This window comes from Anolis carolinensis, unplaced genomic scaffold (assembly GCF_035594765.1).
Source record: "Anolis carolinensis isolate JA03-04 unplaced genomic scaffold, rAnoCar3.1.pri scaffold_15, whole genome shotgun sequence".
In the NCBI taxonomy this organism is placed as follows: Eukaryota; Metazoa; Chordata; class Lepidosauria; order Squamata; family Dactyloidae; genus Anolis; species Anolis carolinensis.
In genome coordinates this window covers 13,611,976-13,628,717 of record NW_026943826.1, presented here as the reverse complement: position 1 = coordinate 13,628,717, position 16,742 = coordinate 13,611,976, and the positions used below count along the sequence as shown (strand labels likewise).

The following is a 16,742-nucleotide window of genomic DNA, read 5'->3' as shown; positions in this document are numbered from 1 at the left end:
TCCGCCCTTCTTTCTCACCCCGAAGGGGACTCAGGGTGGATCACGTTACACATATAAGGCAAACATTCAATGCCTTGACATAGAACAAAGACAAAGACAAATGCAGGCTCCGAGCTGGCCTCGAACTCATGACCTCTTGGTCAGAGGGATTGGGCTCAGCTGGCTGCAGCTGGCTGCTTACCAGCTTGCGCCACAGCCCGGGCCCATAAAAATGGCAAGCAGATGATGGAAAGAATGAGGAAGTACTCCATCAAGGACTCGGTGTCACAGTGGATGATAAAGCAGCAGCTCCCCCTGTGGCCGGAAACAAGCATACCCTCATGAAGCCGGAAGCGGGAAAACGTTAAATCGCCTCTGTGCCTGTCTATATATTTCATATGTCTAATCATGCCATTGAATGTTTGCCGTATATATGTGTATTGTGATCCGCCCCGAGAAGGAAGGGCGGACTATAAATACAGTCTCACTTATCCAAGCCTTGCTTATCCAACGTTCTGGATTATCCAAGCCATTTTTGTAGTCAATGTTTTCAATATATCGTGATATTTTGGTGCTAAATTCGTAAATACAGTAATTACTACATAACATTACTGCGTATTGAACTACATTTTCTGTCAAATTTGTCGTAAAACATGATGTTTTGGTGCTTAATTTGTAAAATCATAACCTAATTTGATGTTTAATAAGCTTTCCTTAATCCCTCCTTATTATCCAACATATTCGCTTATCCAACGTTCTGCCGGCCCGTTTATGTCGGATAAATGAGACTCTACTGTATATGTGTATTGTGATCCGCCCTGAGTCCCCTTTGGGGTGAGAAGGAAGGGCGGAATATAAACACTGTAAATAAATAAATACTTCCAGTGCAGAAAACTGTAGAGTTGGGCCATCCAGTCCAAACCCCGTTCTGTAATGCAGGAAAAGCACAACCAAAGCAGCTCCGACAGAAGGCCATGCAACATTTCTGCACACGCCTCCTTCTCTGTGCAGAAAATGCATTGTTTCCTGTGCCGAAAATAACATCCCTGGTTGATCCCTGTGACGGCGCGAGTGGCGCCATCTATATGTCAAACTATAAGTTTCAAGATTTGAATTGTTGTATCATGCCTGATTTTGCCCTTACCCTGTAAATGTAGTTGGATTGGTTATTTATATCTGTCAATCAATGTTGTTTGTACCTGTTATATTGCTCACTCAGCAAAACTGTTTGGCTCCACCTCTTCCTGGAGTAGGACTGTGTTTCCTCCTTTTCATTCCATCAGCAAGTTCTCTCTCGGATGGACGTGAAAGAGAGGCTTGGCTCAAAAAGCCCTTCCAAAGTTACCTCTCAGCACCAATTCTGAGGTTCTTACCCTTGGGACTCACACTTCATGTTCAGGGCCAACCTGAACAACGTTGAGGAGTCTCAAGCGCCTTCACATCAGTCCTTTGGCAACAGAGGAAGACTCTTGTCTTCAGATATAGGTCATTGGACTGAGGCTGAGTTTGCTCCGGCATTCACAGCCAGAGAAAGAGGGATCTGGACAAGCTTCAGGGACTTAAACAACCAAAGACTGTAATGTATATTTTCTTTTACCCCCTTTGTGAACAATAAACCCAGTTTTTGAGTTATCTATCTACAGTGTTTTGGTCCTTGGGAGTTCCAGTTTCCCTAAAGGAGGGCAAGAAGCAATCCCCTGGGGAAAGATGCCTCTTTTCCTAAGAGTACAGCCCCAGGCGCAACGGCACAATCCCTGTGCATAAAATCAAGGAATCTTACCGATGTTGGCCAGGCTCAGGTGCAGGCGGCCTCTGACCGAAGCCTCCACGCCGATGGGCTTCACGGACCCGTGCTGGAAAGCGTCCCCACTCGCCACGGTCGCGTCTTGCTTGTACTCCATGGCGAGGACCTCCAGCTCGTGGTGGACTTGGACGGCTGTCCGGCCCCGGCGGAGAAGGTGCTGTGGATAATAATAATAATAATAATAAAACTTTATTTATACCCCGCCACCATCTCCCCAATGGGGACTCGGGGCGGCTTACATGGGGCCATGCCCAAGACAATACAATAAACCATAACATAATACAATTAAATAATACATTACATAAAATAAACAGTGCAACATAAGATCAAAACAGCAATATAACAAGAGCGGGCCGCATGAATACTACATTTAAAAACTAGATTAAAAATTAAAACTCAGGGTGAGAAAGGGATCCGAATAAAACCTCGAGGGACGGGACATAGATAGTGAACCAGTCTAGAGGGTAAATATTGGGGGGGAGTAGCATAGAACATTTACTCTCCGAAAGCACACCGGAAGAGCCATGTTTTTAAATCTTTCCTGAAGGCTAAAAGGGTGGGGGCTTGCCTGATTTCAATGGGCAGCGAGTTCCACAAGCGAGGGGCCACCGCAGAAAAGGCCCTCTCCCTTGTTCCTACAAGGCGAGCCTGCCTTGGATACATAGACAGATAGACAGATAGGCCTTTCCTCCTGGTGTCATGCCTTGGACTAACTCCCTCTTGCAAGGCTCCGCTCCCAATGGGATGAAAGAATCATAGATGGGTGTATGAGGGACTTGGGAATCACTAGCTCACCTTCATCTTCACGGCCGTGGATCCAAGCAGGAGCAAGGAGTCCCCGTCCCAGGCGTCGATGTGCAGGGAATGCTGGGACAGGTAGCGGAGGAACCACTGCTGCTCCCCGGCCTTCAGGAATCCGGGGTCCACCATATACCGCAGCTGGAAACCCGGGGAGCCTGCCGAGTTTGTGCCATAAATAATATATAATATAATATAATATTATAATAATGCATAGAAAATATATAGTAATATAATAATCATATTGTAATAATGATGCATAGAAAATATATAATATAATAATAATAATGCATAGATAATATATAACATTATAATAATATAATATAATGCATAGATAATAATAATATAGTGCATATAAAATATATAATAATAATATAATAATAATGCATAGAAAATATATACAGTAGAGTCTCACTTATCGAAGCCTCGCTTATCCAAGCCTCTGGATAATCCAAGTCATTTTTGTAGTCAATGTTTTCAATGTATCGTGATATTTTGGTGCTAAATTCGTAAATACAGTAATTACAACATACCATTACTGCGTATTGAACTACTTTTTCTGTCAAATTTGTTGTATAACATGAAGTTTTGGTGGTTAATTTGTAAAATCATAACCTAATTTGCTGTTTAATAGGCTTTTCCTTAATCCCTCCTTATTATCCAAGATATTCGCTTATCCAAGCTTCTGCCAGCCCGTTTAGCTTGGATAAGTGAGACTCTACTGTAATAACATTATAATACTGTAATAATATAATGCATAGATAATAATATAGTGCATAGATAGTATACAATAGTAACATAATAATATAATAACAATGCAAAGAAACTATATAATAATAATAATAATATAATAATGCATAGGTAATATAATAATAATATAATAATAATATAATAATATTATATAATAATATGTAGATAATATAATAATATAATGCATAGATAATAATATAGTGCATAGATAATATAATAATATAATAATATAATACTATTATAATAATGCATAGGTAATATAATGATATAATAATATAATGTACTAGCTGTGCCTGGCCACGCGTTGCTGTGATGTTGTCTGGTGATGTCTGTATTTTATAGGCAGTGTGGAAGAGGCCTAAGTGAGGCCTAACTTTGCCTGTCCCCTGGGTTGAGTGGGTTGCTAGGAGACCAAGTGGGCAGGGCTTAGCCTTCTAACTGGCAGCAATTGGATAAAAACAATTATTCCTCTCCCTCTAATTAGGACTTTATTTTTCTTTTCTTTTTGTTGTATCAACCTAGAGGCGTGGATGATGGGTTGTGTTGTCAAATTTCGAGGTTGGGGGGCTGGTAGTTTTGTTGTTTTGTTGGTCGCCGTGATGCCATCACTCATTTATATATATAGATAGTGCATAGATAATATAATAATATAGTAATAATATAATACTATTATAATAATGCATAGGTCATATTATAATAATATAATAATATTATATAATAATACATAGATAATATAATAATATAATATATATATATAATAATGCATAGATAATATAATAATAATATTATATAATAATAATATATAATAATAATAATGCATAGATACTGTAGAATAATAACAACAACATAATAATAATATAATGTAATAACAATAATGCATAGAGACCATCATGGTCAGGCTGAAAGTTCCAGGCCTTTATTCATTCTCTCCCCCCCCCCCCCTCTCTCTCTCTCTCTATTTCGTTTGTTTGTTCTGGTCTTACCGAGGTTCAGGGTTCCATCTTGGTTAATCTGGACCAAAAGGTGTGTGGAGGCGCCGGGAGAAGCCGCTCTGGAGGAATCCGGCTTGACCAGCTGCAGCCGCGGCGTCGTGACCGGAGGGAAGCGGTAGAACTGGAAGGTGAAGTAGGCGCTTTCCGGCCGCGTCTCGGCAGCCGCGGGGCCCTGCGGGATCCTTCCCCAAAGAACGGAACGCAGTTAAGAACAACCCCAATGGGCTCCCAGCCCTCCGGCACAACGGGTCAATGGATAGAAGTCCTTGATCCCGAAGGAATCATGATCCCCGCTCCTTGGGTCTTTACCTGGTGAAGGCAAGAAACTGCAGGACGATTTCGTTGCTCTGCAAGAGGTCGGCTTCCTCCGTCTGGGGGTCGTACATCACGGGGTCGGTTGGCTCTGCTATTTGAACCGGCTCCTTGTTGCAGTCCAGAAGTTGCGGGAAACCGGAGGCACGCAGGCGGGCCAGGGCGGCCCGGGTCAGGACGGTGCTGGAACTAAGAAAAGGAGGAAACGGAGAAGTTTCAAGCTGAGATTGAATGGGTTAGAGCGCTTGTGAAAGCGGCATAAATAGCTGGAGGTTGGAGGTAGCCGTTTGCTGGAAGCAACGTTGTGGAATTGCTACAGTCAGTGAGCTCTTCAATTTGGTGACTGAGCTGGAGGTTGGAGGTAGCCGTTTGCTGGAAGCAACGTTGTGGAATTGCTACAGTCAGTGAGCTCTTCAATTTGGTGACTGAGCTGGAGGTTGGAGGTAGCCGTTTGCTGGAAGCAACGTTGTGGAATTGCTACAGTCAGTGAGCTCTTCAATTTGGTGACTGAGCTGGAGGTTGGAGGTAGCCGTTTGCTGGAAGCAACGTTGTGGAATTGCTACAGTCAGTGAGCTCTTCAATTTGGTGACTGAGCTGGAGGTTGGAGGTAGCCGTTTGCTGGAAGCAACGTTGTGGAATTGCTACAGTCAGTGAGCTCTTCAATTTGGTGACTGAGCTGCAATTCTGATTGGTGAGATTGCTTGGCCTTGACCCTTGGAAAAAACTCTGGACTCTTCATAGGCTTTGCCCTTCAATGTTTATGACTACGGGATCCTTCTGACTACCAAACGGTGAGCGGCTGCATTTAACAGATTCTGCGTCAGGCAAACATGGTCATACAATAGTACGCTGGTCAACTCGTGCTCGAAATAAATACGAATGGAGGCGAATAGAGAAGATGTTCAGATCTGTGAGAAAGCCGAGGAATGGATCGCCAAAGTGCTAAGGGCCGGACTGTGGAGCAACTGGTTAGTAGCCAGCTACAATAAATCACTACTGACCAAGAGGGCATGGGACCAAAACCCGGTTTGGATTGACCTCCCGACCATTAATCGTCTAGCTCGCTGCCCACTAAGCAGCTTGAAAAACAGTTGCATCTGTTGAGTAGAAAATTCTAGGTACTGCTTTATGCGGGGAGGCTAATTTAATAATAATAATAATAATAATAATTTATTTATATCCCTCCACCATCTCCCCACGGGGACTTGGGGCAGCTTACACGGGGCAAGGCCCGATGACGTAATTAAATAAAATATACGAAAGTATAATTCACCATTCGCAGTATAAAGGATAAAAACAGCAATACAATACAAAACTAGAATATTATCACAATAAAGGTTTCCCCTGACGTTAAGACTCTGGGGGTTGGTGCTCATTTCTAAGCCGAAGAGCCGGCGTTATCCGTAGACACCTCCAAGGTCATGTGGCCACAGGCATGACTGCATGGAGCGCCGTTACCTTCCTGCCGGAGCAGTACCTATTGATCTACTCACATTGGCATGTGTCCCTGCTAGGTTGGCAGAAGCTGGAGCTAATAGCGGGCACTCACTCTGTTGCCTGGGACCTTTCGGTCTGCAAGTTCAGCAGTTCCGTGCTTTAACACACTTCGCCACCGGAGTGATAATTTAACTAATTTACGACACCATAAAAATGGCTAGCAGCGTGTGGAAAGGAATGAGGAAGTGCTACCATCAAGGAAGTTTGTGTCAGTGGAATTAAGGCCATCCAACCCTCGTGGTCTCTTCCAACTCTATGATTTAAAGGTAAATATTCTTCAGGATATACAGTCTCAGGTATTGCAGGTTACCCAGTCCCCCGCCCTTCTCTAAACCGAATTTAGTGACGTCCTCACCTCCTCGAAGGCATTCCCAGGGCGATGATGGGCACCTGGACGGGCGTGAAGGGCATCTCCTGGAGGTGGTCCACCGAGGAGGCCTCCTGGGCAACCAGGGAGCTCCGGCTGAGGTCCGACTCCAGGTGAGTGATGGCGCTCTGAGCGGAAAATAAAGGAAACATTGCGCCTCTGGAACAAGCAGGGTTTATCGGGAGCTGGTTTAGGCCCGGCTTACCTCTTGCGCGGCCGGCCTGAGAGTTTCTGAACTGACGGAGGGCTGCAAGGGGGGCTTGGACGCCAGGCGGGACGGAGACGCGGTCAGCTGAGAGACGGAGAGCTGGAAGGAAAGGCTACCACGTCAATGTCTTAACTACAAAGTCAATAGTTCCTTGTGGTGTCTACGATTGGCTTCTCGGGACTCACCCCGGGGCCGCGGGAATCATCTCGAGTGGACACGAGCATTGGAGGAGACGGAGGAGAACCTAAGAGCGGAGGCAGAGAAGCCAGGTCAGCGACGGGGAAGATGGGCTCCACCACGGACACCCCAGTGTTCCTTACTATAGCTCGGGAGACACTGTTATAGCGAGTGCCGTGGAGCCCTGCCAACGTCCTCCACAAGCACCACACTGCCCAACACCCAAAGGAATAATCATAATAATAATAATAATACCCTAATTATGCCTCATGTACCACCTGCCAGCAGCAAAGAACTGGTGGGATCACAAACCAGCAAAGGTCGTGGAAAATGAACACGCAAAGATACTGTGGGACTTCCGAATCCAGACTGACAAAGTTCTGGAACACAACACACCAGACATCACAGTTGTGGAAAAGAACAAGGTTTGGATCATTGATGTTGCCATCCCAGGTGAAAAACAACAGGAAAAACTCAGCCGCTCTCAGGACCTCAAGACTGAACTTCAAAGACTCTGGCAGAAACCAGGGCAGGTGGTCCCGGTGGTGATGGGCACACTGGGTGCCGTGCCAAAAGATCTCAGCCGGCATTTGGAAACAATAGGCATCGACAAAATCACCATCTGCCAACTGCAAAAGGCCACCCTACTGGGATCTGCAGCATCATCCGAAAATACATCACACAGTCCTAGACACTTGGGAAGTGTTCGACTTTTTGGATTTTGTGAAACGAAATCCAGCATATCTATCTTGTTTGCTGTGTCATACAACGTCGTTGTGTCAATAATAATAATAATAATAATAATAATAATAATAATAATAATAAATTTATTTATACCCCGCCACCATCTCCCCGTGGGGACTCAGGGCGGCTCACAATGTTACAAAAGTAACATCGCAAATACATTAACAATATACACAGTTTAAAACACAAGAAGATGATAAAACAGAAGTTAAAACAAAGGTTTATACAACAGTAATAATATTAATAATATCAAACAACCACCAATGCAATTCAGTCAACTTCAAAGGTGGGGGGGGGGGGACTATAGCAGCAATATAGAATAAAATCATTAGATTAAAATACCCCAATGAAAGGAACCTAATGACATTCAGAATAGAATTATAATGAGGCTGGTCAATGAGGAAGGCTTTCAGACAGGGACAATTTCATCCCAGATTTCATGCCTCCACCACAGACATCCCAGTTATAAAGATCGCCGTGAACATGTCCAAGGGCCCTGCCAACGTCCTCCACAAACACCACCCAAGGGAAGGCTTTCAGATGGGAACAATTTCATCCCAGATTTCATGTCTCCACCACAGACATCCCAGTTATAGAGATCACCGTGAACATGTCCAAGAGCCCTGCCAACATCCTCCACAAACACCACCCAAGGGAAGGCTTTCAGACGGGAACAATTTCATCCCAGTTTTCATGTCTCCACCACAGACATCCCAGTTATAGAGATCACCGTGAACATGTCCAAGAGCCCTGCCAACATCCTCCACAAACACCACCCAAGGGAAGGCTTTCAGACGGGAACAATTTCATCCCAGTTTTCATGTCTCCACCACAGACATCCCAGTTATAGAGATCACCGTGAACATGTCCAAGAGTCCTGCCAACGTTTTCCACAAACACCACCCAAGGGAAGGCTTTCAGACGGGAACAATTTCATCCCAGATTTCATGTCTCCACCACAGACATCCCAGTTATAGAGATCACTGTGAACATGTCCAAGAGTCCAGCCAACGTTTTCCACAAACACCACCCAAGGGAAGGCTTTCAGATGGGAACAATTTCATCCCAGATTTCATGTCTCCACCACAGACATCCCAGTTATAAAGATCGCCGTGAACATGTCCAAGAGTCCAGCCAACGTTTTCCACAAACACCACCCAAGGGAAGGCTTTCAGATGGGAACAATTTCATCCCAGTTTTCATGTCTCCACCACAGACATCCCAGTTATAGAGATCGCCGTGAACATGTCCAAGAGCCCTGCCAACGTCCTCCACAAGCACCACAATGCCCGACACCCAAAGGAAGGCTTTCAGACGGGGACAGCTAACACCTCCCAGCAAATGATGCCCCCCGTCCCTGTCCCCGTCCCCGGGCAGGAAGCAGCCAGGCCTTGAAGCTGCAAAGTCTATTAAATGCTAATCAAGTTGCTGCATTTGCAAAACAGAATACGAATATATATAAAATACATATATATATATATACTAGCTGTGCCCGGCCACACGTTGCTGTGGCAAAGTGGTGGTGGTATTGGTTAAAAATTGTTGTGTAATTTTTATTTGACGTTATTTGCATTTTTTTATTAATTTTATTGTAAGTTATATTTTTATTTATTATATTTTATTATTTTCTTGTATTATTTTTAGTTATTTTCTGTTATTATAGTATTTTATTGTATTAATTTTTTAGTGTTTTTTATTATTTTTTATTGGGTTGCTAGGAGACCAAGTTGGGGGAGCTTAGCCTTCTAACTGGCAGCAATTGGATCAAAGCAATTATTCCTCTCTCTCTAATTAGGACTTTATTTTTCTTTTCTTTTTGTTGTATGAACCTAGAGGCGTGGATGATGGGTTGTGTTGTCAAATTTCGAGGTTGGGGGGCCTGTAGTTTTGTTGTTTTGTGGGTCGCCGTGATGCCATCACTCTTTTATATATATATATATAGGTCAATGCCAGGCAGACAAAGCAGAACCTGGGGAGAAGCTGCCCCCTCGTGGCCCAAAGGGGAACGGCACCCTAGAATGCCACACAACCAAAGTTTTGGAAGTTTAATAAACTTTCCCCATGTTTTTTTAATGACAGAACCAATTAGGAAATGGCATTGATAACCCAGGAATATAGAATCATGTCACGTAGTGTAAAATAATAATAATAATAATAATAATAATAATAATAATAATAATAATAATAATAAAATGAATGCAATTTTTTATCCTTATAGAATGAAGCAGAATGAAGAAGGCGGGGCCAGGAAGACATCTTTCCACCATGTCTCCTGTATCAATTTAATGATGCAATAATATATAATAATATTATAATATATTGTATATACATGTAATATTAATAATAATATTATGATGTAATACAATGTAATAATAATTATAATTCACTATTATAATTGTATATTTATATTGCATGCAATATTACTAATAATATTGCAATATAGTCGTATAATATAATATATTGTATGTATATATTGTAAACCGCCCTGAGTCCCCTTCGGGGTGAGAAGGGTGGGATATAAATGTCGCTAATAAATAATTAATAATAAAAAGTACAATTATAATAATATAATTTAATAAATGCATTTGTAATATAATATATAGTATAATAATACAATTATAATAACATAAAACAATAATATTTATATTATTATATTATAAAAAATTAATACAATCATAATAATATAATACAATAAATACAATCGCAATGTATTACATCTACATCATAATATAATATAATTATAATTGACATAATGCAATGATAACATAATAATATAGTAATACATATATGAAATACGATACTACTGGGAAAAAACGATACTATGGAATAGGATAATACTGGGAAATATGATACTACGAAATAAGATACTACTGTAAATACAAATGTAATATAGTACATCATAATATAATATAATTATAATTAACATAAAGCAATGATAACATAATAATATAGTAATACATATATGAAATAAGATACTACTGGGAAAAAACGATACTATGGAATAGGATAATACTGGGAAATATGATACTACGAAATAAGATACTACTGTAAATACAAATGTAATATAGTACATCATAATATAATATAATTATAATTAACATAAAGCAATGATAACATAATAATATAGTAATACATATATGAAATACGATACTACTTGGAAAAACGATACTAGTGAAATAAGATACTACTGGGAAATACGATACTACGAACTGCGATATGACTGGGAAATACGATACTACTGGGAAATACAATACTACTGGGAAATACGATACTACAGAATATGATATTATTGGGAAATATGATACTATGGTATATGATAATACTGGGAAATACAATACCACGGAATACAATATTACTGGGAAATACGATACCACGGAATCCGACACTACTGGGAAATACAATACTACAAACTATGATACTACTGGGAAATACGATACCACAGAATACGATACTACTAGGAAATACGTTACTACAGAATCCGATACTACTCTCAAAGCCAAATTCCCCAGGGCTCTTCTTCCACTTCCTGCCTCAAAATCGGCCCTTTCCTAACAGACAAAAGTTTTGCAAGTGGCCCCTTTCTCTCTGGCTTCTGCTCAAGGGCCCACAATCCTATAGATTTCGGTAACTGTGCTGCATTAATAGAGGCAATAAAGCCACGTACGTTCGGCGCAGGCTGTTTAAGTGGAGAGCAATCTGGCTGAAACGTCCGCAGACAGATTTAAAAAGAGCAGAGTGAAGTGGGTTTTGATGAACAAGGGGGAAACACTCGGCTCTGCTTCACCTTTTTAATGCACAACGGCGGCGTTCGCCCACTCCAGTTGACGAGAAACAGTATAAAAGGCATTAATTTCTATCGCCGCTGCTTGAATTGAAGCCAACACAGCGGGTTTGAGAGTTCAAGGCTATTCCCTCTCTTTATCACAAGGAATCATCATCATAAGGAGAAGCAGGTAATTATATACATCATCATTATTATTATTATTATATGTGGAATCATCATAAGGAGAGGCATGAAATTATATTATTATTATTATATGTGGAATGATCATCATCATAAAGAGAGGAAGGTAATTATACAAATTATTATTATTATTATTATTATTATTATTATATGTGGAATGATCATCATCATAAGCAGAGGCAGGTAATTATACACATTATTATTATTATTATTATTATTATTATTATTATTATTATATGTGGAATCATCATAAGGAGAGGCAGGTAATTATACACATTATTATTATTATATGTGGAATGATCATCATCATAAAGAGAGGAAGGTAATTATACAAATTATTATTATTATTATTATTATTATTATTATTATTATTATTATTATTATATGTGGAATGATCATCATCATAAGGACAGGCAGGAAATTATACACATTATTATTATTATTATTATTATTATTATTATTATATATGGAATGATGATCAGAAGGAGAGAAAGATAATTATACACATTATTATTATTATTATTATATGTGGAATGATCATCATCATAAAGAGAGGTAGGTAATTATACAAATTATTATTTTCATTATTATTATTATATGTGGAATGATCATTATAAGCAGAAGCAGGTAATTATACAAATTATTATTATTTTATTATTATTATATGTGGAATGATCATCATCATAAGGAGAGGCAGGTAATTATACACATTATTATTCTTATTATATGTGGAATGATCATCATAAGGAGAGGCAGGTAATTCTACAAATTATTATTATTATTATTATTATTATTATTATTATTATTATTATTATTAAGAATTTACCAAGTTGCAATAAATCTTGCCAACCAGAAGGCCGCCAGTTCAAAGCCTGGGTCAGGGTGAGCACCTGGCCTTTGGCCCAGCTTCTGCCTACCTAGCGGTTTGAAAGCAAAACGTGAGTAGATAAATAGGGACCTCTTAAAAGGTATTTTAAGCGCCCATAAGGAAATGTCTGGAAAATGCTGGCGATTAGGATCAAGGAGGAAGTTTACGAATAAAGCCCAACTTCTGAATATTGATGTGGGGGGTGAGGAAGGGAGGCAAACGCGAGGCTCACCCGGGTTCACGGCCTTCCGGAGACTCGGTGGCGTCGGCGTCTCCTCCTTGGCCAGACGTTTCTCGGAGGAACCGACGGAGAAGCGGAACTGGACGGACCCCGATTCGACCTGCTTCACCTGCAGAATCCAGGGAAGAAAATAAATGAGGGAGCGTGGAGGACGAGCAGCCTCGGGAGATGTGCGCGGGGCGGGGAGAGTGCTCTCACCTCTTCGGAGCTCCTGCCGGCCGGGGGCGTCTTGTACACCAGGACGTGGCTGGGGTTGTGCCGGGCTCCTCCGTGCAGCGGGAGCACCACGTCCACAGCGCCCGCCGCCTCCAGGGCCGAGGGGCTCCAGGCGGCCCAGCGGACGGCGTGCATGTAGGACGGGGTGGTCAAGGAGGTGGCGGAGGAGGAGGAGGAGGAGGAGCAGGCCTGCAGCACAACGGGGAGGGACAAGGCAGGCATTAAGGCGGGTCCCTGGATCCCGCTACTCTTACTGGGACCATTTGCATGCGCATCTTCTTTGCTGTGGGCATCTATCCAAAAGAGAATGGTCAACAAAAACAGGACTCTTCTCCTCTCCCTATCCTCAGGCTGTCCTCTTGCCATTATGCCAGGAAGAGGACAAGATACACAGTGGCTGAGAGTGCTCTGGAGGGCTCTCAGCCGCCACGTGCCTTCCTTGAGCTGTCCTCCCCGAATAATAATAAGTTTAATAGGTTTATTTATATCCCGCCTCCATCTCCCCTGAATAAGGATGGGGCTGCTGCTGGGAGGAGGATGAGACACGCAGTAGCTGAGAGCTCTACGGAGGGCTCTCAGCCACCACATGCCTTCCTTGAGCCGTCCTCCCAGAATAAGGATGGGGCCGCCCTACTTCCCCAACACATACACAGCATAATAATAATAATAATAATAATATCACAAAATCACAAGTGTTCGACTTGTGATTTTGTGATATGAAATCCAGCATATCTATCTTGTTTGCTGTGTCATAATAATAATAATAATAATAATAATAATAATAATAATAATAATAATAATAATAATAATAGTTTATTTATACTCTGCCCTATCTCCCCAACACATACACAGCATAATAATAATAATAATAATAATAATAATAATAATAATAATAATAATAATAGTTTATTTATACTCTGCCCTATCTCCCGAACACATACACAGCATAATAATAATAATAATAATAATAATAATAATAATAATAATAATAATAATAATAGTTTATTTATACTCTGCCCTATCTCCCCAACACATACACAGCATAATAATAATAATTATTATACTTTATTGATACTCTGCCCTATCTCCCCAACACATACACAGCATAATAATAATAATAATAATACTTTATTTATACTCCGCCCTATCTCCCCAACACATACACAGCACAATAATAATAATAATAATACTTTATTCATACTCCGCCCTATCTCCCCAACACATACACAGCATAATAATAATACTTTATTTATACTCCGCCCTATCTCCCCAACACATACACAGCACAATAATAATAATAATAATACTTTATTCATACTCCGCCTTATCTCCCCAACACATACACCGCATAATAATAATAATACTTTATTTATACTCCGCCCTATCTCCCCAACACATACACAGCACAATAATAATAATAATAATAGTAATAATAATAATAATAATAATAATACTTTATTCATACTCCGCCCTATCTCCCCAACACATACACAGCATAATAATAATAATAATAATAATAATAATAATAATAATAATAATAATAATAATAATAATAATAGTTTATTTTAGTTCAGCCTGAGATTCAGTTTGCTTATTTGGGATGCCGATTCAGAAGACTGCATTGGGTAGACCACATCAGCTCTAGTTTCTGATACTGAACATAAATAAATAAACAAAAGAGGAAGGAGGTTTGTGGACTGGATTTTCGTAGGAAAGGCGTTCCAATGCCGGGTTTGCAATGTTTTATTGCTTTGTGACTGTTATTTGTTTGTTTTATTGGGCCTGGCCCCATGTAAGCCGCCCCGAGTCCCTTCGGGGAGATGGGGCGGGGTATAAAAATAAAGTTGTTATTATTATTCTTATTATTATTTGCACCCCGAATAGATCTCCAGTCCACCATTCAGCTCCCTGGCTACTCCACGATCTCCACGAAGACAATAATACCACTTAGGGTGGATTTATGAACTCCGGCAGCACCGTCTGGCACCGGGTCAAAGCAAGCATTGAGCTTCACCTCCGCTTCCCTAGCGTTAAATAATTTTAAAAGGACTTAAAAATCAATGGGAATGCGTTGTAGTACGCGCAGGCACCCCCCTCCCGCAACACGCCACAAATCTTCCCCAGCGCTTCTTGGAAGACCAACGGTGCCAACGCAATTCCTACCTTCAAGTTGGATCCGCCGGTCGCGGAGAAGACATACTCCAGCAGGAAGACCACCGCAAAGGCCGGGTGCCGGACCATCTCCGTCAGGTGGATGCGGCTCCTCAGGACCAGCGCCTGCCCCTCCGAACTGCACACGGGAGGCCAAGGGGAAGCCATGAGGAGCGCCCAGAGCACCTGCCCCGCCGGCCTCGAAAGGCCACCCAACTGCAGGACGGGTAGCCGTGTTTACATATCGGAAAGGAGGCCCAAAAGAAGAGGAAGCAAAGCTTGTTCTCCACTCCTTCAGAGGCCATGGGTTCAAATGACAGGCAAGGGACATTAGGAAGGCCTTCCTGAGGGTAAGAAGAGCTGTTCAACAGTGGAACTCTCTGCCTTAAGAGTCCGGTGGAGCGTCCTTCTCGGGAAGGAGGCTGGATGGCCATCTGTTGGGGGAGCTTTGGGGTCTCCTCCTGCTCTACGATTCGAAGATTCCATTATTCTGTGACAGGGTGGATGGCCATCGGTCAAGAGGGATCTAATTGTGCCTTCCTTCCTTCCTGGCAGAAGGGGGTTGGACTGGATGGCCCTTGGAGGTCTCTTCCTACTCTAGGATTCGAAGATTCTATTATTCTATGAGAGGCTGGCTGGCCATCTGTCAGGAGGGATCGGGAGGTGCCTTCCTTCCTGGACTGGATGGTCCTGGGAGGTCTCTTCCTACTCTAGGATTCGAAGATTCTATTATTCTATGAGAGGCTGGCTGGCCATCTGTCAGGAAGGATTGGATGGTGCCTTCCTTCCTGACAGAAGGGGGTTGGACTGGATAACCCTTGGGGTCTCTTCCTGCTCTCGGATTAAAAGGGCCTATTATTCTATGGCAGGCTGGATGGCCATCTATCAGGAGGGATCAGATGGTGCCTTCTTTCCTGGCAGAAGGGTTAGACTGGACTCCGCCCTGAGTCCCTTTGGGTGAGAAGGGCGGGATATAAATATTGAAAATAAATAAAATACATGTAAATGAAATTGGACTGGATAACCCTTGGAAGTCTCTTCGTGCTCTAGGATTCTAAGATTCTATTATTCTATGAGAGGCTGTATGGCCATCTGTCAGGAGGGATCGGTTGGTGCCTTCCTTCCTGGACTGGACGGCCCTTGGAGGTCTCTTCCTGCTCTAGGATTCGAGGATTTTATTACACTATCCCCACTCCGAGCCATTCAATTTGGTGGCCCTTGTTGCAAAGGGTTCAGCACCTCGGACAGCTCCTTCCAATGGTTTCAGGCCTTTTCACAAAGTCCCATTACACAGGTTTGTGTAGGTTCGGGACCTTTTGGAACAGCTTCAATTTCCCGCCGACACAAGGATCACGAACGTGCAGGACCTTCTGCATCAGGAGCCGCTTTCAAAATCTGAGAAAACCCTCCCCGCCTTTCTTTCTTCTTTCCCGCTGCCTCACCTGCCCTTCCCAGAGGGTCCCGTTCTCCGGCGGGACCGGCGGGCCACCTCGTCCTCGGGCACCAGCACGGCCACCTGGGGCGTCTGGGCGAAGCAGAGGCCGCTGTGGACGCCCAGGTGGAGCCGCCGCTCCCTCACGCACAGCGGGCGCCCCTCCTGCGCCGCCTGGCCCTGCGGGAAGCGGAAGGGGAGGCCGGGGTTACAACTAGCAGAACGCACACGGAGGCAGACTG

General features: G+C 42.4%; 1 protein-coding gene across 5 annotated transcripts in view; it reads right to left on the bottom strand.

The window, feature by feature from the left end:
- The window catches only part of nphp4 (nephrocystin 4), a 231,594-nt gene that overhangs the window by 194,575 nt on the left and 20,277 nt on the right, over positions 1 to 16,742 (bottom strand). For all 5 annotated transcript variants that reach the window (XM_062965716.1, XM_062965719.1, XM_062965717.1 and 2 more), the window contains 11 exons: positions 16,511 to 16,680; positions 15,081 to 15,207; positions 12,900 to 13,106; positions 12,693 to 12,810; positions 6,893 to 6,951; positions 6,705 to 6,806; positions 6,488 to 6,627; positions 4,633 to 4,824; positions 4,315 to 4,505; positions 2,579 to 2,739; positions 1,760 to 1,940 (listed from right to left, as the gene is read on the bottom strand). In XM_062965716.1, coding sequence (XP_062821786.1) covers positions 1,760 to 1,940; positions 2,579 to 2,739; positions 4,315 to 4,505; positions 4,633 to 4,824; positions 6,488 to 6,627; positions 6,705 to 6,806; positions 6,893 to 6,951; positions 12,693 to 12,810; positions 12,900 to 13,106; positions 15,081 to 15,207; positions 16,511 to 16,680 — 1,648 coding nt within the window. The remainder of the gene's footprint in view (positions 1 to 1,759; positions 1,941 to 2,578; positions 2,740 to 4,314; positions 4,506 to 4,632; positions 4,825 to 6,487; positions 6,628 to 6,704; positions 6,807 to 6,892; positions 6,952 to 12,692; positions 12,811 to 12,899; positions 13,107 to 15,080; positions 15,208 to 16,510; positions 16,681 to 16,742) is intronic.